Source organism: Triturus cristatus, chromosome 11 (genome assembly GCF_964204655.1).
Source record: "Triturus cristatus chromosome 11, aTriCri1.1, whole genome shotgun sequence".
Classification (NCBI taxonomy): domain Eukaryota; kingdom Metazoa; phylum Chordata; class Amphibia; order Caudata; family Salamandridae; genus Triturus; species Triturus cristatus.
The window spans coordinates 304,932,023-304,957,713 of record NC_140594.1 but is presented as its reverse complement, the minus strand read 5'-3'; the positions used below and the strand labels follow the sequence as shown (position 1 = coordinate 304,957,713).

Here is a 25,691-nt window from a genome sequence, read left to right as displayed (position 1 = left end):
CTCTAACCAGCTGTCTCTCTCCCCTTCCATCATGCCTACTTAGACCAGAAGGAAGTGGGACAACATGGCTGCGGTTGTCACTTCTTCCTCCTATTTCCACTGCTCTTAATAGAGCCCAGTGAAGTGGAAGAAAGAAAATGTAGCTGCTCCACTCTCCACCCATTCCAGTGTGTCTCCTGGGTCTATAGAGTCTAAAGAAAGAGGGGCAATATTCTGACAGAACTGCTACCCCAAATTAAGGATTACTCTCTTCTACATGGCATATTCCATCCTTATTATGCAATGTCTGGGATTACATTTTTAGACTAAAAGGTCACTCTTAAGTAGGAAGTCCACCAAGAAAACACGAGAAACCAAGATTATTATGGCATTTTTCATATTTCTTTTTTTATATGCGGGACACTTCACAGCAATTAAATGCCTGGTGTTATTGATATATAAATGAATGGAAAAACAAATCTTCTCTTGGAGACTGAGACCATACTAATCGATTTTGAAATATGTAAACGGAATCAGAATTCTGAAAAAATGATAAAACTGGAAGTTCCCAGTTTTCAGTTATTGTACTCTACTGCCTCTGTTCTTCACTGTGAAAACAGGAGCACTCCACGAAGCCAGACCAGCACACCAGAACTACCACCTTTCATTCCACGCACCCACCAGCCACTTCTGCTCCACCCAACTGGCCCTTGTCAACGTCCCTCAGATCCCCAAGACCAGGACCGGAGAAAGATACTTCTGCTACCTTGCCACCAAATCCTGGAACGGCATCCCTCTCCATCTCAGGCTGTTCCCGTATCTGACACAATATAGGAAGGATCTCGAGACCTGGCTCTTCGAAAGAACCCAGTCGGACCACCTTTCCCCTCTCCCCCATTCCCCCAGCGCTGTGAGACCCTCATGGGTGAGTAGCCATGCTCAACAAGCACTGACTGATTAACTGATTGAGCATAGGCTTACTGTCTTAATGTGACAGTGCAGTATTCCCATCTGAGACTGTGATGCCTATCATTACTCTCATGTTTTAATTTTTTTAAGTAAAGGAAATAAAATGTTTCAAAGGTTATGGCCTATCAGCAAAGTATTTTAAAAAATGCACCTTTAGACAGATAAAATAAGGAATAGTTCTTTTCCTGTGATCCTAGTTCTAGTTCAGGGAAATCTATATTAAAATCATAAGCATTGACTAGTCCCACCCAAGTGCGAGAACCCTGGAGCACTCCTTTCATAGTCACATTTTTGTAGTATCTTCATCTTATTTCGGGAAGTCCAGGAGGTAGATGTAACTAAAATGATCAATTTTGTCGCCCAAAGAGAGGTTATATTTCCCTTTCTATTAATTTACTTTAAATGACAAAATATATACGGCCTGCTTCCCAAAGGACCTCCTCACTCATGGCGGGGGTCTGCACTCGTAGTGGGACCTCTGCATTAAGAAACTGCAATACAGACGTCCCGCCACGAGTGCAGGCCCCCTACCACAAGTGCTTGGCATCACCATGAGTGCGGAGGCTCTTTGCGAATCGGGCTCATAGTGTTTGGCCAAAATGCATAGGTGAGAGTTTGTACAATGAAAAACACATTTGACAATCTAGCTTGGTGAGTGTGCCTTGATTTCATATATAGAGTTAGTTTGGCGAATATTGACACAAGAGCATGGTGTAGGCTCGTGCTGAGCAGGACAACTGAAGTCAAGCTATCCTGGCTGATGCCCCGAAACTGGTCCTAGCATGCTTGTTTCCAGTCCAGGGAGGACCTGACCTGGAAGTTCGGGCTGGACTTTTCCCAATGGGCACAGGGTCAAGACTCATTTGCATATGTCTGGGTTCAAACTAGAATGGCATGGGGAGCAAATAAACAATGGATTTAGGCCCAGATCTCTGTACTGGGGTGAATGTATGACATTGTTCTGCATTCTGTCCATTAAGTGTTCTTTTTGCAGAGGCAGGACAACCATCATTCAGATCCGAATACATATATTTTATATAGGTATATGTATATATTGTCCCAGTGTAAGACTTTGTTGGCTTTCTGGTAACACTTGATTATGCAGGAGCCAATCCATCTTGGACAAGTATTGTTTTGAAGTGGCACGTCCAGTTCTTGGAGGACCTTGGTTTACAAAGAACTATTTGAACTTTCTGAAATTTTTATTCTTATCCACATAAAACTTTAACACCCTAATTACATCAAATGTGTGAGATAACTTAGTGCAGAAGATGAAAGGTTCTGAAAAGGATGAAGAAGGTATGGATGAACAGTCTCCTCTTGGCAGGCGAGAGTATTAAAGATATTTGAGCACACCTGATGCAGAATCTTCTCCAATTAAAAGAATAATATGATCTTGTACGTGGTCTTCTGGCTTTTCTCAAAATGTCCATGCACTCCTGAGGAAGATGACCATATTGTATGATTAAGGGGCCAAGCTATCAAGTTTATTAATTTCTGTTTGGGGCATAGAATCCGTACCATCTTATTAAGATGGTCCGTCTGCACAGCAACCTCCTGTTTGGACGCTCTGAGAAGTGAAGGATGCCATTAAGGAGGGCCACTCAGGAGCAATGAGAATCATTCTGAGCTTTGAATGAGAGAGCTTGATGATCACTGTTGGCAGCAGTGAAATTGGAGGCAAGAAGTAAAGAAATTTGCTTGACCGGTTGATCCATAGGGCATTCCCCGATGTGGTTGGTAAAACCTTGAAGCAAAATCCGAGCATTTCATGTTTTTTCAGTTTGCGAAGTGGTCTCTTTAAGGGAAGCTCCATTTGCAAAAGGTGTCTTCATGTGCAGCTTTGTTAAATATCCATTCTTAACTCTCTAGAAAGGTCCTGTTCAGGGCCTTCGCTTGAACATCTGAAACCATGGCAGATGGACAACTGTAACACTATTCCTTGGAGATTAAACATTTCCAGATTTCTCCAGGGATAGTGGATTGGATCTTGTGCCTCCTTATTTGTTTAGATAATCTATAGTTGTATTTTCTGTCTGATCAATGAGGGAGTTTGTCTTCAATAACATAATAAAAGCCTTCATAGCTAGGTCTATTGCTCTCAACTCTATCTGTTTGTTATGGTAAGTCTGTTCCTTAGGAGACCGTATGCCTCCAATCTGAAGGTGATCCGTGTGAGCACACCAACCTAGAAGGAGGCATCCGTCGCTAAGGTTAGTGCTGGGATGTCCTGATGGAAACTCATACCCTTAAAAAAAAGCTTCTAGAAAGCACCACCAGCTGAGTTATGGTCCACCTGAGTTGTTAGAATCATTTTTTCTTCCCATCTTCCTGAGATAATACTACTGATCCTGTTGTTGTGGAAGTCTCATGTACAGAGGTGCATTGAGGTTTGGACAGATACATGATACCATTGATCCTAGAGGAGAGGATATTTTCCTTGCCATTGGAGATTGAGACATTTCTGAAGGCTAGAAAATTCTCTCTCTTCTGAAGGAAACAATTTTGTGTTTACTGTCTCTAAGGATGCTCCCAGGTTGCATAGGGACTGTACTGGTACGAAGATGGATTTGTCATGATTTATGTTCAGTCCTTGTCATTTGAGAGACAAAACAGCCATCTGATAATGTAGGCACTCTTGTTGGCAAGATGACGTCTTGATAAGGCAGTCGTCTAGACTAATATATTCAACTTCCTGAAGTGAGCTGCAATGACTGCTATTCATATGGAAAAGATCCAGGGTGGAGATCTGAGACCAAAAGGAAGGACTTTGTATAGATAATGTTTGCTTCTTACTGTAACTCTCAGGAATTTCTGATGTGTATTGGCTATCAGAAAATGAAAATAGGCATCTTGCAGATCCATTGAGGATAGACAATTCCCTCGATGGAGTTGATGGCAGATTGGATGGACAGCCAACATTATGATCTTTTTTTTTGTCAATTGATCTGAACTTGTTTTTTGGTCCTTCTTCATGAGAAACTAACAAGCATAAAGACGCATTCCCTTGATAGGCGTTGGGACCTTTCCACCATTTATTTCTGTAGAGGATGGAGATTACTTTCTGTAGTTTCCCCTGATTGAATTGGAATGATCTCTTTGGTGAAATTGCTGGTTGAGGATACTTGAATCTGAGTCTGTATTCATTTTGCAAAATATTCAGAAACCATTTGTCGCTGGTTATAATTGTTCACTCTTTGACATAAGACATTATGCGTTCTCACTACCGGGGTAGATAACAAAGGGGTAAGAGGAAACTCATTGATTGCCACCGGTGTTGGGTTTAGTTACTTCGGCAAACTGGTGTTGACCTCATCCGCCTCTTGCTCTTGACCAATGCCTCTGTTGTAAATGCCTCTTTTGTGGATGTTGTTGTTGCCCTTGAGGCCAGTGAGGGGCTTGAGCCTTTAGATGGAAATATCAGCTGTCATAGGGCCTATAGGAATGTCATCTATATTCCTTCTTTTTTTAATACCAGCCTGATCGCCTGTAGAGTGCTGAGTTCTGTGATCACCTGCAAAGTGTTGAATTCTGTCTTTATGTAAGACATATCATCAGTATGAGATCCGAACAATAGATTCCCTGAAAAAGGAAGGTTCAAGATCCGGTGTTGAGCAAAAGGTTTCAGCCACAAGTCTGAGCGACTTAATGCTAAATCTTGAAAATATCTGTGAGCTGGTGCAGTGTATTTTCCACAGCACTGATGATCTGGTTGGATACCATCATGCCCTTGTTGACAATTTCTTGGAAATCTTGACATCTGTTTCTGGGCAGGTCCTCTATGAACTGTTAAAGAGTGTTCCAGAGTGACTTGTTGTATTCATCAGGAAGGGATGTGCTCGCTGCCTTCATAGCTTCATAGCAACAGCAGACATGTCCACTGAATTCAAATTATTAATTTTCTCACCTGGAGGAACAGTAGAAGGGCCTGTGACAAAGTTTCTGGCCAAATGAAACAATGACAGAGTGCAGTATATGATCCGTACAGAGAAATAATGGACCCTGATCTTTTGACCAGTACTTTTTCTGTAAGTGAGATGGTGCAGTCTTGACAGACACCGGATTCAGTAAGAAATCCATGGCTGATTCTTTGAGGCAGGAACCAGAGGCAGCAATGGTTTTGAGATGCAGCGTTGGACCACTGTCTAAAAAATGACCAATGTGGTGGTTGTGGTATTCAGCAAGTTGATATTTATTTTTTGGGCATCCCTGACTAGAACCTCCTGGAAAATATTAATATTATTTACAGGAGAAATACTTACTGGAGCTGAGTTTGTCAATGCAGGAGAGTAAAGACCAGAAGAAGTGGTTGTGTGATGTAACTTTGACAAAACCAATCAAAAAGGCAAATCCAGTCTTTGTCTTGAGCGTGAGCACCTGGAAGATCTGAGTTGATAATGATGATAGTGAGATCTTGATCTAGACCTGTTGCGATGTCTTGTATGATGTTATGAAGATCTAGAGTGCCATAGTGCGGGTGCCTCTAGTACAGGGGACTGTGGCCGCTGAGAAGGCATTTCTGGGGGATTTGCTAGCAGAATTACTGCTGGATTTACCGGTTGTGGCTGAGAAGGAGAATCACCCAGTATTAGCCTTCGAGATGCTGGTCTGGAAGGAGAGTCCTCTCACTAGTAGTCAGAATCCGATATTGAGGGATGTCTGCAAGATTTAATTTGCGAATGCCACTCTGTCATAGTTTCCTCAGCAGAATAGTGTCTTGACGTCAAAGTCCTTGATATTGACTCAATGTTGAAGTTCCTCTCTACATCCATGGTCTCCTACTCCCCAACATTGTGTCGATCCTTGTCTAACCAGCCCTCAACAGCAACAAATTAGGGGCTGTACCTCTTCTCAACCTCCTTGTCATCAAATGGGAATGCTGTGTCCCATCCACATTTACTCCTTTTGTATCTTACCCTGCGGGAGCCTCAGAGGGTGAGATGGGTGCACGGGTAGAGAAATCAGCCTCTTCCTGCACCTCAGATGTCTCTGCAGCCAGGGAATCTTGCCTTCTTCACTGTTCCTATTGGCCATGCATGTTAATTTTCTATCGCTCTCAAGATGCACCTGGAGTGGTTCCTGCAGTGACAAAATCTTTTGGGATCATGTGAATCTAGTGAACAAATGATACAGTTCATGTGCATGTCTGCTTTTGCAATTTTCCTGTCACATTCTGGGAATTTTTCAAAAAGGAATGACATTCTGGGGTCAAAGAAAAATATTTCCTGTCATGAAAATATCAAAAAATAACCTCCATCCTACAGGACATTGAGTGAGCCATTTTGAAAATGGCTTTGGTGAAAATTATGAGAGAAACAGCCTTAAAAAAAGCTGAATTCTGCTCCAGCGTCCTGTCAGCAGGAGTCATAAAAATAAATCTGTCAACTGCCACCTGCAGGGCATGATGGGACACTGGAGGTGCAGTGTTCTATTCTCATTGTTACAATGTTACAGCCTATACAGGTAGATTGCACTATCCTTCTCTGTCATTCACAAAGGCTTTTTGAAGGATGTATATTTATATTTATGTATATGTATTTATATGTTTGTGTAGCACATATATATATACCTTTTAAATAAATTAATTGAATTGGAAACATAGCCTGTCTTTGGGCTGCAAAATTATTCATTTTTTGATTCCTGATATAAGGCGAAGATAACACTGCAAAAATATGACTTTCGAAAAAGTGCCCTGGGGTACCCACATGTGGGTGGGTCTATTCTATGCTTATGAATATCAATGCAGATCACCTTAGCGAGAATTAAAGTTTTAAAACGTGTTCTATTTTTTAAGTGATCCTGCATATTTAATGCTTGAGAAGTTCAATGATGATCCCAGGAGGGAAACATCCTTTACCACGCAACCATTACAACGTGGTATGGTTACATCGTGGTTTTTACAACGAAAGTCATTACACCGACTTGCACTGGAGGGCGCTCTAGACTAAGGAATAGTGTGAATTACTATTCCAACACCTTCCCTACTGTATGTAGACTGGAGTTGGAATAGTAATTCACACTATTCCTAAATCCAGCGCCCTCCAACGCAAGTAGATGTAACGACTTGCGTTGTCAAAACCGCGATGTAACATACCGCGTTGTGATGGTACGCGTTGTATCATCATACATCCACAGCATGAAGAAATACGCATTGCATTACCATTGTCATCACCCACCTGCCAAAAGGACCAACAACCATCCACCAGTAACAGTACGGTGCTTCCATTTTCCAGCAACTCATTATCCCTTCCCTCTTCAATCATGTTTCCTCCTGTCATTGTACCTCAACACTCTGCTTTAGGGTAAAATTCAACAGCCATCTATGGTTGTCCTCTACTAGTGCTATTGTCACCTTACCATGCATTCACCTTCACAATATTTGCAAGGCTATATTGCCCCCACCACCTCTCCCCTTCTGTAAAACTCTTTTACACTGACTAGTTTAGAGCAATGTAGATTACTAGTAAAGCAGTCTCAGAGGATCCCGAAATACCCTCCCCTCTTGACAAGGTCTAAGTTGTCGCCAACATCATTTAATCCTTACCAAAAAAAAGTACTACCAAGCTTGATGGCTTTTCAATAAAAGCAGCCTAATAATACATTTGCTTATTCTGGTTTGCACTGATTTAGTGACTTCCTGGCACCCATGTACTGGAAAGAACAATACTTTTAACGGAGAAAACATTTCTCCCCTGTAAGTGTTCAGGAGTGCCCTAATGTCATATCTTCATTTTAAGTCAACAATACAGCATCATGTGGCCCAACCCCACTGTAAAGTGAGAGTCTCAATGAATTAATCTGAATTTTGTCAAGTAGATGAATGAACGCACCAATAAATGTAAGGTCCTTCAGACAATTCAGATTGTGTGGTAATCTAAGTAAATGGTCAATATTTTCTCCCTTGCAACTGCACCATCTCCACCATTTCCCCCAACCCCTCCTTCATTCAAACTTCCCGACACCCCTCTCTCCAGTAGTCCCCAAATGCCACCAGCAGTACCTCTAGAAGGATAATTTTCGCCATCCAGTCCTCTTAAGTCTCGCCCTTGCATCCACTGCCTCCCTATCCCGTAGCCTCAATATTTGTGGGTTGGGAAGAAGATTGATCACTTTAAGAAATTTATACTAGGAGTACAACAATACTAAAATGCATAGTCAATTGATATTGATATTGCAGGACTGGAGCCTATCCATGTAAGTATGCACAACGGTTCTTAATATTTATCTAATGTCTGTACAAATTACAAACATAAAAGAGCTATTTTACTATGAAAAGCCCATGGACAGATAAGATAGCCTTGCTAATTTTGCTTTTGGTAAATTCTGCATTTTCACTTGGCTGATGTCCAAGTTAACGTTCATTACTCTTTCCCATGTATCTGATAATCAGTCAATACAAGCACTCACTGATTTATCATTTTGTTAATTACATATTTCAATGACAATGATGTGTAGTTATGATACAGAAATGATAGCGAGTGACCAATAGTTATTGATGGCTCATAATTTGAAGTGGGCATGTCATGTCCTTTATGATGGTCCAGTAATGTATACCCCATTTTGCATACATTGTCCCATCCACACGACAATAACGATTCTAAACAGGTGACCTTTAACCTGGTAGCTTGCTCCTGTCTCTTTGACACCAGGCTCTCAGTACTCTATCATAATTCCTGTACCTGACATTCATAAACATGTCCTCCAGCATGGCAGAATTATTCTGCATAAGGGTCACCACTTTGTTCATTCTCAGCCAACAGCCAGCGGTGCATGATCACACTTGTTTCCAATAAGCATTGGTGATAGATTTCAAAAATGTATCATTGTTTTTAAAACATCCATGATTGTTTTAAAAACAAATCGGTTCTAGAAAAAATCCTGGAGTGACACTTTAGTATAAAAGACCCTCACTCCCTCCTACAAATTAGAGGAGAATTCCTTCCAAGCTGAGATGAGGTCCTGCATGCTGAATCTTCCACATGCAGCGTTCCGACATCCCTTGTGGGCTGTCATCCTCGACGGAGAGACGGGGTCCTTCATTCCCAACCATCAGGTGAGAGGGCGGGTTCATCCCTAGGGGTTTCTTTGCTACACACATATACATGCTATACATACAAATCTAGGCTAGGTACATTTCGGCAAATTACTTAGGGCGCGCATTTTAGAAATATGCAAGTGCTACTGTTTTATCTGAACTGCTTATGTTCATCTTATTAGCACTACGCTAGAAATGCATCTACTATTTACGATATTGTTACTATCAATCTCTTCCGTAAGCTTCTGTCTCCTGATTGTCGCAGCACATATGTTTTATGTTTTACACCAGGCTGTCGCTGGACCAATAAATACTTATTGAAATGTCCTAATCGCCATCCTGTGTATTTTCTGAGAGAAAGCAAGCACGAGTGTCTGAGCGGAACATACTGTACTGTTTTCCATGATCCCTGAGGAATCAGGGTTGTCATATTCAGTGGTTGCCAGAAACTACCTACATCACTGTATACAGGGGTGTGGTAGTGGCACTGTAGAGCTAGCTGGTGTAATGGGTGATATATCCTGTGGGGGTGTACAGAAGCGGTTGGGACACCAGGCCTTCAGTTTAGGTTCTGGGGGATTCCTAGGAACTACACAACAGGCATTTTCTAACTCAGTGAGATCTTGAACAGTGGAGTCATTATCTATTAGCATCATTCATAGCCACATTTATAACCACTGGCCCTCTTTTGGATATTGAGGTCTGTCACTCTCCATCTATGAATGGCATTCTGGCAGGTTGGCACAAAAGCAGACAGGCTTAATTTAGAGGCACAGTTTTAAATTTTTAGGAAGCATACAAACAGTGAGAAAGTGAAAACACAACAAGAGATATCCCACACAAATTTAGAAACACAGTAACATTTAATACAAACAATTAGACCAATAGGACACAAATCCAATCAGTAGAATTGGAGATAAGCAATTGGAAAGGTTTAAATAAATATAGCGTCAAGAAGCAGAAAGCACTAACTGTGGGCATCTGGTTCCGCTAGACTGAGACAAAGTCACAAGTTCAGGCAGACTGCGACGGAGGCTTTTTAAATTACTTTGGAGAACTCAAACCCTTTTTAGCATTATTAAGCTAAAATACTAGGCTCAAAGTGAACTAAATTGGACAAAGCGTTTGCTTGTTTTAGGAATGTGCAGTAGTAAAATATAGCCATATTAGGTGTTCAGAAGGAAAGATAACAGAATGTAAACAGTAAACGGTATGCAATGTTAACCAAAAGAAAAAAGGTCTGAACTACCAATGCAGATGGAACTGAGTAGTTAGGCAACGGGAAACTGAAAAGGGAGAGACAGAAGGGAGAACAGGTAACAACCAATAGAATTGAGGAAATAAACTTGCAAGCATACGGACCAACAAAAATTGAAGGTGGGATATAAGTCTCTTATAGGATATATTAAAAACAATAGATTTCACAAGAACAGCGCAAGCAACACCTAAATAACTGGCTAACTCAACTGATTTACCCACAGATAAACTAAATGAAGGACTTGATAATGGCACGCAGCAGTTAAAAATCTCTTTTTAATTCACACCCTAGTTACAAACAAGCAATCAGACCTCCTCTAACAGAAACTAGACTCACCTGTGACAGCATTCCAGAAGACACGCCCACTCAACAATCAAAAAATAAACAAGCATTTGTAATGCATTAGGTCTGGCATTTGTTAAAGTCAGAGATGTCGGCTTTGAAAATGGCAATGTTTTTTACTTATGATTTTTTATTTGCAGTGGAGTAATAATATTTGCATAGCACTATTATATGAGTATTAAAAACCCAAAAAGTTAAAAACATTGTCATTTTGAACTCTAAGAGCTTTAACTTTAACAAATGTGAGAAGCATGGCAGTTTGATGGCCTCCAGTGCAGGCATATTCTAGTGAAGTGTTCATGGTGCCGGCGGTGGGGTTTTACTACAGTGCAGCCCCCAGCTTTGAAGGCAGAAAGAGGGCAGGAGATCATAACCCCAACTGCATTGAGGGGGCACAGTTGGAAGTGCCATATTCCTCTTTTTGATCAGCAGCAGGCCTTATTTTCCCCGCACACAAAGAGCTTAGTAATAAACAAAAATGCAGTGTGCATGCAAGTAAGGGGCATGCCGCCTTTATCAGCCTAAAAGCTAGGCATGCTGCAGGGCAGAAATGCAAAGTGCATAAAAATCATCTGCTGCCTTTATCAAAGTGAAAGGTTGAATCAATAGTTCCTACATGTTTCACCAAGTAGATACAAGATGTAATAGAAAATTGTAACAGAAATCTCTTCTTCATGCGTAAAAGAGAAGCGGTATTAGAAATATTGTAATGTATATAAATCTCAGATACTGAATCGAAATCTACATCCCAACATATATAAAATTAGAACATTGGAATGTGGAGCACTCCATTGAAAACAATAGAGTGCTCCTTTAGTCTATGAGCTGGTAAAAGGCGTGCTTGCCTGTTCTATCTCCATGGTAGCGTCTCACCTGAGACAGTTGTAACCTGGAGAGCTGACAGGCTGGCAGCTGGAGTTGGTGGCTGAGCAATACTTCTAATAAAAGACTTGAAACATACCAGTGTTTCACCTCGTAACACATTCCAATGTTGCTTTTGTTCTGTGAACAAAAGCCTCTCGGAGCCGAAGGGGATTTATATCCCCTCGGGCCCTGAGAGGCCTTTGTTTTATTTGTTAGAACAGTCTTCCTTCTAGTGGCAGAATGTTTTAATAGCCTTATAGTCCTTCGTAGCTGGGCTATACCGGCCATTAAAGTCCCATTCCCTTGTTAAAGGCCCTCGCCTTCAGCTCGGGCTTTAAACGCTGGAGCGGGCCTTTAAGGCTATAATATTTTGACAGTTAAAAGCGTTTTCCTTCTTTGCAGGTGTTGTTGAGAACTACTGTCATTCGCAGTGTGCTTGCGACCTTTGTAGCACATGCTCTAAGAACACTGAATTTCGTTCTACCACTGACCTACTCTGGTCAGACCACTCACTGGTCTAGGTTTAGCTCTCTCCCCGGCAAGCTCAGCATCTCTGATCACCACGCTGCTGAACTGAGTCCCCCCTCCTGGTGAGGGTTTGAACCGGCTGTCTGCACCTGACTCCTGACTCCCTGAAGTATTTTTCTCGTATTCATTCTCTCGCCCTCTTCATTATTTTCACACTCTAAGTCTTTTTTTTCTTTTACTTCCTCTCCTCTGCCCCGCTAGTTGCCTTTCCCTGCCAGCCCCCTCGCTCTGCCGTTTTCCTGACGCAGCTGCCCCATCAGCCCTGCCCCCTACACAGCCCCTGCTCCCGCCTCCCTCTCTCTCTTCCCGCCTCCCTCCCCTACTTAATGGAGCGCCAAAGTCAAGCCTGTCTGCGCCCGTCCGTGACCCGACCGCAGCCAGCGCCAGAGACCCTGGATCTATGACCCCCTACCGCTACACTGCCGCCACCCTCCTCGCACTCAACCCTGAGAGAAATCACCACTGCCAGAGATCGACACCGAACACCACCCACGGCCAGTTCTCCTGCCGACACTCCTTCACCATCAACAGCCCTTCCACAATGACAGGACCCACACCGAAGCTCTGACGTGCATCCTCCTCAATGTACGCTCCCTCCACAGACATGACACAGAGATCTGGGACCTGCTCAACACCATCTCAGCTGATGTCGCCTTCTTCATGGAAACTTTGACCAAAGCCACCTCCGCTCCCGACATTGCCACCGCCATTCCAGACGGATACAAGATCCAAAGGAAGGACTGCCCCCTCCGCCCAGGAGGGGCACTCGCCATCGCACACAAGAGCTCCCTTCGACTCTCCACCTCCAGCACGAGCGACTCCCTCTCCAACACAGAGCACCTCCACTTCCATATCCAAAAAAGCCCCATAAACACGTTGCGCAGGACACTCGACTACAGGCCCCCTGAACCCTGCGCCTCTTCCACCACCACCATTGCCGACCTCCCCACACCATCGCCTCCACAGACTACATCCTCATCGGAGACCTTAATTTCCACCTCGACAACCACAGCGACCCTAACTCCATCACCCTCCTTGACAACCTCACCAACCTCGGACTGAGGCAGCACGTCACCACCTCTACCCACAGAGCCCGATACATCCTGGACCCCATCTTTGTAGGAGGGACAAACAACCGTTTCCGCCACACCACGCAGCCACTCTGGACAGACCACCACTGCGTACACTTCACCTTCACCACCACCACCGCACCCAAACCCGCCATGGAGAAACTGGAGCAGGATCACAGAGGACCACCTCAACACCACCCTCCTCTATGAGCCCCCCTCCGCCACGACCGACGCAAACTCCGCAGCCAAAGAACTACACCGCTGGATCGCTGACTGCACGGACAAGCTCGCACCCCTCCGCCACTCCGTCAAACAACACCCTCTGAAGGCCGCCTGGTTCACCACCGACCTCCAAGAGGCCAGGCGCTCCTGTAAACTCCTCAAGAAACTCTGGCGGAACAGAAAAATCACCGAAGACCACAACAACTACGAACACGCCGTGAACGAATACCACCAGCGCATAAGAGCCACCAAGCGAACCTTTATCAAGAACAAAATCCACACCAACGCAAGCAGCGCTAAAGAACTCTTTAACATCATTCAGCAGTTCAACAAACCCCCCAGTGAAGCCACAGACATCACTCCTTCCCAGGACCTCTGCAACAAGCTCAGCTCCTACTTCCACCTGAAGATCAATGCCCTCTATGGCAACTTCAGCGAACAGACTCTGGACACCGCGCTCCTCCCCACCACCGGCTACCAGCCAACCATCACCACCTGGAGACCTGCCACCACTGAAGACACCACCACGACCATGAAGAACACCCACTCAGGAGCCCCCACGGATCCCTGCCCACCGCACATTCACCACAGAGCGGCTGCCGCCATAGCACCCGAACTAGGCCAAACCATCAATGCCTCCTTCGATACTGGCATCTTCCCCGACGACTTGAAATGGGCAGAGGTCAAGCCCCTCCTCAAGAAGCCCTCGGCCAGCCCGACGGACCTGAAAAACTACCGGCCCATCTCTCTCCTCCCCTTCACTGGCAAAGTAACCAAGAGATTCATCAACGCTCAACTGACCACCTTCATCGAAGAGAACGCCATCCTCGACCCCTAACAGTCTGGATTTCGCAGCAACCACAGCACCAAGACTGCACTCCTTGCGGCCACCGATGACATCCGCATGCTACTCGACCAGGACCACACTGCGGCCCTCATCCTACCAGACCTCTCCGCAGCCTTTGACACCGTCTCCCACAGGACTCTTGCAGCCAGACTCCACAATGCAGGCACACAGGGGAATGCCCTCGACGGGATCCGTTCCTTTCACTCCGGCAGAACCCAAAGGATCAGACTCCCTCCGTTCCTCTCCGAACCTACTGAGATCACCTGCGGAGTACCCCAAGGATCCTCGCTCAGCCCTATGCTCTTCAACATCTACATGGCCCCCCTCGCCACCATCGTCAGACAGCATGGGTTCAGCATAGTATCCTATGCCGACGACACCCAGCTCATCCTCTCCCTCACGAAGAACCCCAAAGACACCAGACTCAGCTTCCAAGAAGGAATGAAAGATGTCACAGCCTGGATGAGCAACAGCAGCCTAAAACTGAAGACAGAGGTCCTCGTCCTCGGACCCTCCCCCACTACATGGGACAGCTCCTGGTGGCCCCCTGCCCTTGGACACCCACCCACCCCGACGGACCACGCCCGGAACCTCGGCATCATCCTAGACTCCTCCCTCACCTTGACCCGCCAGATCAACGCCGTCACCTCTACCTGTTTCAACTCCCTCTGCAAGACGTTCAAGTGGATTCTCCCCGAATGTAGAAAGACCATCACCCACACACTCCTAACTAGCAGATTGAACTACAGCAACGCCCTCTATGCAGGAATCAGCTTTGACTGATCCGGAGCTGCACCCCTCCCCCCCTAGCGCCTTCAGACCCTCACAGGTGAGTAGCGCGCTTTATAAACCCCCTGATTGATTGTTTGATTGACTGGTAAAATTGAAATTCTCAATGCCAGTAAAAATGAAGTTGACTCGCAATGAACTAAAACATCTCGTCACTATTGAAAATCAGAAGCATGAACAGATTTTAACAATGCATTCAATTATCTGGCTAATAAGTAAAAAATCAAGAATGTTAATGGCAAGATATCTAATACCAACTTACGCTACAAAGAGACTCAAGGAAAAGAGAAATAAATTACTTAAAAATCTTGAAAGAAGATAGCCGGAACTCTATAACCATCAGAAGGAATTTAGACAGATGCACATGTATACCCATCTTGTCAGAAAAACTAGTAGAAATGTCTAATCTAATAAGATTCTTCAAGCTAAAAATAACTCACAAGTACCATTCAAAATGGTGACTGTCTTTCTATCCCCTCAGTCAGCAATATGGATCTTATTCCAACACAAGAGTTAGTAGCCTCACTGTCCAGTTGTTATAAGGTAAAAATTAGGATTACACAAGAACAGCTTAGTAGTCATTTTTCCCTTGGATTCAACAATGGGGTTGAATCTTTGGTAATATTAGATAAGAAAATGCACTCCTCAATTTCTCCCCTATAACAGAGGAATAGTGCATCAAACTCTTAACAACTAGCAAACGGTCAGGTGTGCAGACAAATCATTAAAACGTCTCCCATATATCTACTCACACACATCACTAAATTCACAGAAAAAATGGTTATAAGACAACTGTAAGCTTATGTTGCACAGCATAACTTTCTGGGTGTAAAAGGCGGAATTCCGTCCTGGTTTTGGAACAAAACGCGTCATAACTTCAGTTTTCTGATAATCTCAGAATTATTGCGGATAACAGAGGATCAAGAGTTAAGATAATCCTGTACTTATCCGCCATTTTTGTTGCTATTGATCACTATATCATCCTTCAACAACTCGAAATCTTCCATACAGAAGAAAAAGCCCTTTCATGGGCACACTCCTTTATTACTCACAGAACTCACCAGGTACAAATAGGTCCCTTCTTCTCTACCACTGCCCTACAATGGGGAGTACCAGAGGGATCGGTGCTCTCACCCCTGCAATTCAATATTAGTGCAGTCTCTCACCAGCCTCCTTAGTATAATGTAACTGCTTATTTATATGCAGACTACATTAAAATTATCAGCTTGATTGAGGATCCATTTAATCCTTCCATACGTCTGTCTGCTATCCTAGATGACACAAAACTATCCATGTGATCCTTCCTTAGGTCTGACTGATATCCTGGATGACACAAAACTATCTGAAGGGAAATCTGGTTAAATCTGAGGTCATGCCCGTAAGAAATAAAATCAATTACTAGGGTGCTGCATTATAGCCCAACCAACTTGGGAACTATCTGTGCCCAGTTTGCTCTGCTCAGAATCTGGGAGTCATACTGCATACAGACCTAAAAATGGAGCATCCGATTACAAAGATCACTAAAACCAGTTTTCAATAAATATGTGTTTTATGACCCTTCATGCTGCTCTTTCTATTACCCACAAAATTATGATCGCCATACCATTTGTACAATCAGGTTTAGACTATGGCAATTCTGCCTACCTAAGCCTTCCTTTGAAATCAATCACTTACCTACAAAAGGTTCAAAATGCATTATTGAGAACAATCTTTTATCTTAAACGTTTTGTGACTGGCTCCAGTTACATCCAATTACATTGGCTACCAGTGGAAATAGAAACCTTTCCAAAGCATCGTGTATATTTATAATTTACCATGACACAACCCCTAAGTTCCCCCAGGACAAATTCAAGAAATATGTCCTTGTACGGAATATCAGACGTTGCTATTCAAAGCGCCACTCTGTGACTACAGGAAATAGTGAGTATGATCGTCAGAATACAAGATGCCACACTGTGTAATTAGATCCAGTTGGATTTCCGCTCCCAGCCTATGTTGCTAATGATCAGGAAAGACTTAAAAACGTGCCTTTTTGCCCTTCATCCTAAAACTAACTTGTACCTAGAGACGTCTTCGGAGTGATAGCTACGCTTGACAAAAACCCACATATTAAGCTCTACCAGACCAATGGTCAGCGGTGCACTGTAAAACAGTTGCAGAAATAAGAAAAAAAGAAAGGAATACAATTAACAATTCGGGCGAATTAATGGTTTATCCTTTAGAGTATTGCATGTTGTACATAAAACCATAAATACTGAAGGGACTGAATAATAATGGTTTGATCAGAGAGCAACCACTCCGGGCACCAGCTGGGGTGAAGAAGCAGGTATGAATAAAGGAATCAAGTCTGCATCCTTCTCTGTCTTTCGGAAAATTATGGAACTCTGTAATAGGGCATTCTGGCTTGCCATCAACTTATGCATTTGCTTAATCAGTAATTACCCTAGCTTTCTTCGGAGGGATAGTTTGACACTCAACATCAACATAGGCATATTATGTACATGCTTTTTATCAAGTGTTGGAATCACCGAATATAGACAAAAGAATTTATGTGTTTGTGGTAACTGGATTTTTGTATTAATCAGTTCTCTTAAACATTAAAAAATGTGCATGACATGACGAACCATGTGACAGCAAGAGCGATAATTCAGTGATTCTCTTTTCCATGTTGCTGTATGAATTCCAAAAGACCTTCAGTCACCTTTTACTCTAAAGACATTGAAGAATCATTTGTAAGTACCACGGCTAGGAATGGACTTTTCAGGTATTTCTGAGAACACCCTCTGGACCCAGGAAGCACAATAATCAACAGTTTGGTCCAAATTAAGAATTTGACTTTGTAAGCCTGATCAGTCCTAGTCCAAGACTGCTCTGTCCTGTGAGATTCCAGAACAGAAGCAGTCTCTCTAGTACATTCAATGCCACACAGAGCTTGAAATAGCTGTACAGTACCAGAGGAAGCAAATGTCTTTTGACTAAGGCTGTATGTCTCTGTATCATGGTCGACAAATATTGCATCCTCTACACTGTAAAGGTAAATTTATATTTACTATTCTTAACTCCACATCTACTTTCCTAGACTTACTTTGTGGTGTAGTGGTTAGGTCGATGTAATAGATACAATATTTTTGTCAGGCAGTATAGAACATGTGATGTGATGAGGATATATCTCGACCAGAGTTTCCTAAGAAGTAAACAGAAGTGCAGGTATTAGTATATTTAGTACTGGCACCTCCTTTACCTTAGCATTAAGACTGCTGTTGATTTAACTCTAAGTGTCAGCACAAAAGGGGAACGACTAACTGGATAAAACTTTCCTATGCAAATAATCCAACCTTTGCCTAAGGGCCTGATTTAGGTCCTGGCAGACGGTTTACTCCGTAACAACGGTGACGGATATCCCGTCCACTGAAATATAAATCCCATAATATTCTATGCAATTTATATTTTGGAAGATGGGATATCTGTCACTGTTGTGATGGAGTAACCTGTCCGCCAAGATCTAAATCAGGCCCTAAGTCAGCTGCCAAGAACTGATAGGCCAGTCTTATGCACCGATGAAAGGCCGTTGTTAAATGCCAGGGAAGCACATGAGAGGATGGCAAGATTTTCTTTTTTTTATTGTCAAATTAATTTAAAAAAAATTAAAAAAGGTTCTGGAACTGGGTGCCACAGAGACTAGAGAACCATCTTAATTTGGTGGAGCACAGGAGAAGGACATCCCTTCAACTTCTCTGATATGGAGTCAAAAACAGGAATTTGGTAGTACTTTTGAGTGACCCACAGGTAGGGGTGGGGCAACCATGCCCATGTATCGCTCATACTGGTGCTTTCACTGACATAATTTACGGTAATATTTTTAAAGCAGCCTGTTCTGGCCTTGCCTGCAATATACAAAGTTCTGAACCATATGGAAAGGAGATGTTTTTATGTCATGTGGCTACTAAGTGCATTTTTGAGAGAACATGCCAAGGTGGTGAAATTCAGACTGAGTAGGCTAGACTCTTCAGTGAGAATTAGATCTATAGTACAACAGCCAAGTGAATGTGCCATTTTTGTTGTAGTGTGGTAGGAAGGCATCTGTGGGTAGGAGAATCCTCTATTTGTTAGGGGTTATATAATAATATACTCAGCATGCCTAATTGTAAAGGATAGTTTCTGACCCTTAAATCTAATCCAAGTTGGGGTCTCTGCAGCTGGCATCATTAGGTTCGCTTTACACTCAGTTCCATTTATTACAGTTTAATGTTGATCTCAGTAACAAATGTACATGACCAAAATACCACGACACCTGATCAATCAAATGTGTCCTAACTATCCGCCCAAAATCTTTACAAAATGTGAAAATATTGTTACAATCAAATGCTTTTAGGGTGTTCTATAAAAAAAAGAATGCTTGATGAGCCATTCATTTTGTGACAAAGAAATACTATACTAAAATGTGTGTACAAAAGAGTTAACATTACGGGGCACACTATAAAACCATGTTTAAGATCCTGACTCCTTGTTTTGCAAAGAGTACAAAGCTGGGTTTCAGACTCAATCTTGCATTATCTTGCTTTGGTTCTTGCAAAGGGTTTAAACACTGATCAATGGTTCGATAAAAGCAGATTTATCGGAGGTCTATCAAAATTAGGACTCAGTGCAATCTCCAACAAGTATCTGCAATGCAATAGGTCTCGCATTTACGCGAGATTGAGGTATTGGCATTGTAAATGACAATGCCTTTTATTAATTTTATTTTTTTTTAAACATATTTTATTGGTCATTTGCATATATTGCGCAGGGCTCTGCACTCCACAGTCTTCTGGCAAAGCGAACCAAAGACAAGCATTACAGCAAACGACTTTTCTCCCCCCCCCATGAACAACAAAACAATACATAGGATCATTTGACGATATTGCACCACACCCCCAACTCTCTCCTCCCACTCCCCCCCCCAATGCCAATAGCTTAAACTCTCACAAAAGCAAGACCTATTCATTCCAAATGCTTGAAGGCATCGCTGAGTTGCCCCCTTCAGTATCCCATGGCCCCTGAAGAGCTTTCCATTTGCTAAGAGTTAAATATACAAGCTGGTGGTCACAACTGCGCACAAGAGACCCTCCTGCCCTCCTGCAGTAAGAGAAACTCATTAATGAAAATCGTGCTTTCAGACTAATGAAGATGTACCGTGTAACAACCGAAGTAAAAGGGCCAGTCCTCATGGGAGGTTACAAATGAAGACAAGGCGTTACTAAGGAGGGACTAACAAGCCTAATAACGAATCAGAAGCCAGCATTTACAAAAGACAAGGACACAAGCCAATGACAAATATAGGCAGAGAGTGGGCGGGCCTTCGAAGACATACTCCAATATAGCATGGCTCACAGAGCAGCGCTTGCGCTGCCCAGGCTCGACCTAAAAATAAGCTGTATATATTATGCACATTAGTTTTTGCTGCTATACTTTTGGTACAATGTATGCTAGGAACATAATTGTCATTGCTGTGAGACCTGATACTTATTTATGATGGCCCAAAATAATTTTATATATTTTGTAAGATTCAAGAGGAGATAGGGTATATTCTGTGTCTCCATTGGATTTACAGTGCTGAGACAGCTTAGGTGCACCGAGATCCCATCCTGATCAAATCATTGAGACCCTCTGCATGTCATAAACACTAACATCCTTAACCCCTTCAGCGCGGCGCGGATTTCCGCGCCACGCTGAAGGTTCTGAGCGCGGGCGGGGCCATGACGGAACGGATCCGTCATAAGCACAGCCCAACCGACGTGCATGACGGAACCGTTCCGTCATGCGCGTCGAAGGGGTTAAATAAAGACTCTAGTTCCCTAAAGCATGGATCAAAATTCTTTGTGAATGAAAATTACATATATTTTCAATTTACTGATGAAAAGTATTTTTTTCTAATAAACAGCTTAATTTGTATTAAGCTGAACAATAGTTTAAAATGATGCTGAGGATGATGTATTGGTGAATGTTTTGAAGATGTTGGATTACATTTTCCGTTGCTATCTTTCTCATAGTATTCACTGAATTCGTGTATATTTCAAAATGTCTGGTGTTTACCCCTCAGCACAATTATACAGTAACTAGTGATATATATGAGGAAAAAGGGTGAAAAAAAGATTTCATATTTGCCTTCTCTTTTTATATTTGCTCCTAGGTGATGAAGAGTGTTCCCCCACTGAACATACCTACAAGAAATCCTACATGGATACATCGCCCAATGAGGAAGACCCTTTCTATCGATCCGGCTATCCACAGTCTCAGGGAGTGAGCTCCTCATACAGAGCTGAATCTGCCCAGAGACAAGCCTGCATGTATGCTTCATCCACATCTGCCACTGACACGGTGCCAAGTCTGGAGGATATAAGTTGCAACAGCTGGTCAAGTGTGCCGTCATACAGTAGCTGCACTGTCACTGCCATGCAACCTATGGACCGACTGCCTTATCAGCATTTCTCTGCTCACTTCACATCGGGGTCCCTCATGCCAAGACTAGCTGGTGTGGCTACTCACTCATCCTCACAAATTGGCGACAGTCATAGCATGTACCAGCACCAGCCTCCAGTTGCCCATCAGCCTATCATCCGGCACTGTGGTCCTCAGACTAGTATCCAGCCATCCAATTCCTTACAACCAGGAGAATTTGTCTATGGAGTACCAAGAACCCTTTCCCCACACCAGTATCATACTGTTCATGGTGTTACTATGGTACCAGAGTGGAACGAGAATAGCTAACATGTTCGAGAAGTGACAGACTGTACAGGAGCAGAGTAATAAATAAACATAACAATATGATTGATGCTGTCATAAGAAGAAAGGCTGAATTCCAGTAACTGGGCTTCTTTGAAACAGTGCAGTTTAATTAAAAACGTTTAACACCTACGTGACAGTTATTTGAGTTTGGTCAGCTTCTGATTGTGGAACAAGAAAAAACGGATAGACTACACATTTTAACAACTGATTGCGTATCTGGATGTTTTGTTCTATCCGTCTCTTCAAAAACTCCTTGTCATGGGCAGAATTATTTTCTTTGTGACTTGCTTCGTTTCATCCCGATAATCCTCCTCCTCCCAATGCCTTGCTAAAAGCTCCAAACTGTCCTCTACTTTCCCAAACCCCTACACAAGCAGTGTGTGGCAAAGTAAAGTTGGATATTAACATCAGTGTTAATAGTGTTTAAAATAAAATATAATATATTTTTTCTGCTGTATCCGTGAACAGAAAATAACAGTATGGCGTTCAGCGAACAAAAGTACAGACGATATAATATTTTAAATGTGTATCAATTTACATAGAAATTGCTCACTTGCTAAGAATTAGAACGGTCGGTTTAAAAAACTTGATAATCCATTTTTTCCTTAAATTATGCACTGAGCAGATATTAAATCATATGTAAAAAAAGGTAAATTCCACGCTATATATCCATTATGACACTTTACAAAGCCGTGGAACCAGTTATGCCGGTCCTTCACAATATTATACAAGACACTGATGCAATAATAGTAGCCTACGTGATACATCTTCTGGAGTAATGCAGGATGTCCGTTTTTTCCCCTACATCTTGGTTGTTGTATGGAGAACCCAGCAGTTGCAAGGCTGCCAAGACACAGCTCTGACTACTATACCCTTTTGACAACATAAATGGTATGCATTTAAAAAAACGGTAGAAGGTCGAATTTGAAAAGGTTGCTACCAAAAATCGTTTAGCCCTAAAAATACTATAATATCTAAAACAGTTGTGTCTTACATGGTACTACATGGCACTGTAAAGATGTTGACGACAGAAATCAAGGGTGACAGTGGACAGAAAAAACATCTTCCTGAAGGGCTTTCTGCTGGCAGGAAAGCAGTGCTGCTCAAGGGCACGGCAGCTACCACCAGAACAAGCATTGGCATAGCCAATAGGTCTCGCCTTTGGGACCTTATAAGTATTTAGTTATGCAGCACAATATCCTTGGTGCAACAACATCAACTGTTGCATGGCTAAACACGTATAAGGTCCCAAAGGCGAGACCTATTGGCTATGCCAATGCTTTTTCAAGGAGCGTTCTCTACGATACAAATGTGTGAGTTCGAGGTGCCAGTTATTTAATGCTACACGTAATTCAAGATAGTTTTCTAGAAGTCTTATTTTATGAGGGATCAAATTCCATACCTTAGCCATCTGAACTATGAAGGAGTCGTGAATGGCTAAATGTGGGAGATGCACTCTGCTTTACCCGAATTGCGCCTGCCAACACCCCTGAAGTGGAATGACTGAAGGCAGGATAAGTAGAGTTTGGAGTTGCCTTGCAGCTGCATGCAGATTTCTGTTTAGTTTGCAAGTCAGATGGAGAGGGACACCATGGTATTTACAGGTGGCACAGTCTACACAGCAAAGTACTAAGGCATTAACGTTTCGTACCATGTGAGGGAAACTTAGAAGCAAGAAAACTCAACATATGGATTGAGTTACATTAAAAGATCCTTTTAGTGACCTGAATTAACTTGTGCCACGATTCCTTTCTTGGTTTGAAAGGTTTGGTGTTGTGCCAAGATTTTTAGCGAAGTATGCAAATGGTGGTAGTTTTGAAGCATGCTGGCATCTCCCTTTATGACATAGTTAGCTTAGGCGTCCAATGGTAAACCGCGTGTGGCACAGGACCCAAAATCCGATGGATTCCGAGTATGACTCGCATGCCATTGGTGAATAGTAGTTGAAGAGAAAGGAGGTGCGAGGCCATGTAGAGGTCTGTTGGTGGAGCCTTGAGGGACTCCGGCCATGGAGGGGAATCATAACGCTGAGAAAGGGGGGCGCGATTTGATGAACACCCTTTCCCGTATCCTGCCAGTGAGTGCTGTGAGGGTGCGTGCATACCTATGTTTGCGAGGTTGTGTGTTTGATCGGCTCAGATGTGCGAGCGGTGCTTCTTGTGTCGTGAAGGGGGCAGAAGGAGAGGTGGTGCCGAGCCAGGCGCCCTCTGGCACGGCACCCTGGTCTCAGAAGCCGCTGCTCTGCTGTGAATGGCTCTGTACAGACTTGCGCAGGGCGCGCAGTGCAGGCTCTGCCAGGGGGATAGGGTTTCATGCTGCACCGGCGGATGGGAGGCGGGGGCACAACGCATCCTTGGGAGGTCACGGAGACTTCCTCTGCTTTGCCCACGCCGGCCATCTGGACTTCTGGCGGAACCTGAACGCAGGTATTTATACACTTCCTGCAGGAAGACAGCTCCAGTGCTTTGTGTGGCCTGCCAGGGCATGGCTTCAGAAACAGATATGAAACACCTTCTCCCAGCATGTGCCTCTTGTCTCTGCACCTTCACAGACCCCCGAGTTAGGGGCCTCAAGCGAATACTGTCACCCAGCTGTTACATACAACCTTGGAAGGATGCTGGGCGGAATCACTCCAGCAAACACTGCCTCACGGGGCCTGCAGGATTTACACAGATTGCTTCTTAAGCACGTTCATAAACACTCTGATCTGCCTTAAAAATGGTAACCGGTTCCTCATGCAAGTGTCAGCTCACTAATGCCCAAGCGACTCTAAAACTAACCAGTGAACATTCTTTTTCTGCAAGGTCTGAGCTTGGAATCTTCCATGGCAAACTCCACCCCTACACCCAAAACAAACGGCTGAGGGGGGAGGGGAAGCGATCGTTTTTAAACGACCACATCTTGTAAATGGGATAAACAAATCTTTCTTCTAAGGGACTCTCACATATGTGTCTACGGAGAAAACGGGGTTGGGAGGGGATATAGGGGAGAGTGACAGCATTCCACAACCGAAGCTCTGATTGTATGCAGTTTTTGTATATACATCATGTTAAATGCGCGCTGCTGACATTTAACCCCTTCAGTGCCCGCCCCTTTCCCCGCCCTGTGCCGGCCGTTGCATTAGCGGGCGGGGTCTATGACGAGCTGGACTCGTCATGGGCACAGCGCAACCGCGGCCCATGACGAGTCCAGCTCGTCATGGGCACTGAAGGGGTTAAAGGGGAGAGTGCGGTTCTCAATGTAAACAGAGTATTTAACGATTCCTTAGCCAATCCGATAGCGCACGGACACCTGTAAATGGTGAGGGCATATCTGGCGTTTACCTTGCGGGAGCGAGCAGCAACGCACGATAAATGTTGCTCGCTCCCACAAGGGAAACTCCAAACATGAACGAGTGCCCATTGCCAAAAGATCTCTCTAAGCAGTGTTTGCACGCTGCGTAGGTGAGACCTAACAATCAGTCTTCACTTTTCAAGCACTGCACTTGTGCTTGTGGCGCGATGCTGCTCGCTCCCGCAAGGTGGATGCCGCCACAAGCACGAGTGCAATGCTTGAAAAGTGAAGACCGATGGCTAAAGGCCCTCCTAGGTCAGCGCATGTGCGCTGCCTAGGCGAGACCTAAAAAGGTAGGCATCCCCCTGCAATAGGTAATGGGTGGTGGGGCAGGTGGGGGTGAGTACCACTGCAGGAGAGCAGCATTGCCCCAGGGAGTTGATGATGGGGTGTCCCTGGCAAAAGATGAGTGGTGGGGGCTATGGTAGGGGCGTTAGAAATGGGACAGGTTTAGGGTGCCTTCTTTATACTGTTACACATTAGATTGGAAAGTGGCCATCTTAAATTAAAGAGACCCACTGCTTCATTCTGGACTTCTCCCTGCCCTGCCCAGTTAGGTATCTATGGCAATTTCACCTCAGGATGTTTGCTCTTCCTCAATTCTTTGTTTTCCTTTAAGTGGTCAAAGTCCGTTAAGTGTAACTGTCAGTAGATTTCATGTAGACAAATGACTTTATTTCGGCCACCAGT

The 25,691-nt window shown here is 43.7% G+C and overlaps 1 protein-coding gene across 5 annotated transcripts in view; it reads left to right on the top strand.

Annotated features, from left to right (window-relative positions):
- TBX5 (T-box transcription factor 5) overlaps window positions 1-24,721 on the top strand; it is a 476,135-nt gene extending 451,414 nt beyond the window's left edge. For all 5 annotated transcript variants that reach the window (XM_085633551.1, XM_085633552.1, XM_085633550.1 and 2 more), the window contains one exon: window positions 21,073-24,721. In XM_085633551.1, coding sequence (XP_085489677.1) covers window positions 21,073-21,650 — 578 coding nt within the window. In that variant the 3' untranslated portion in view covers window positions 21,651-24,721. The remainder of the gene's footprint in view (window positions 1-21,072) is intronic.
- The last annotated feature ends 970 nt before the right edge of the window (window positions 24,722-25,691 follow it).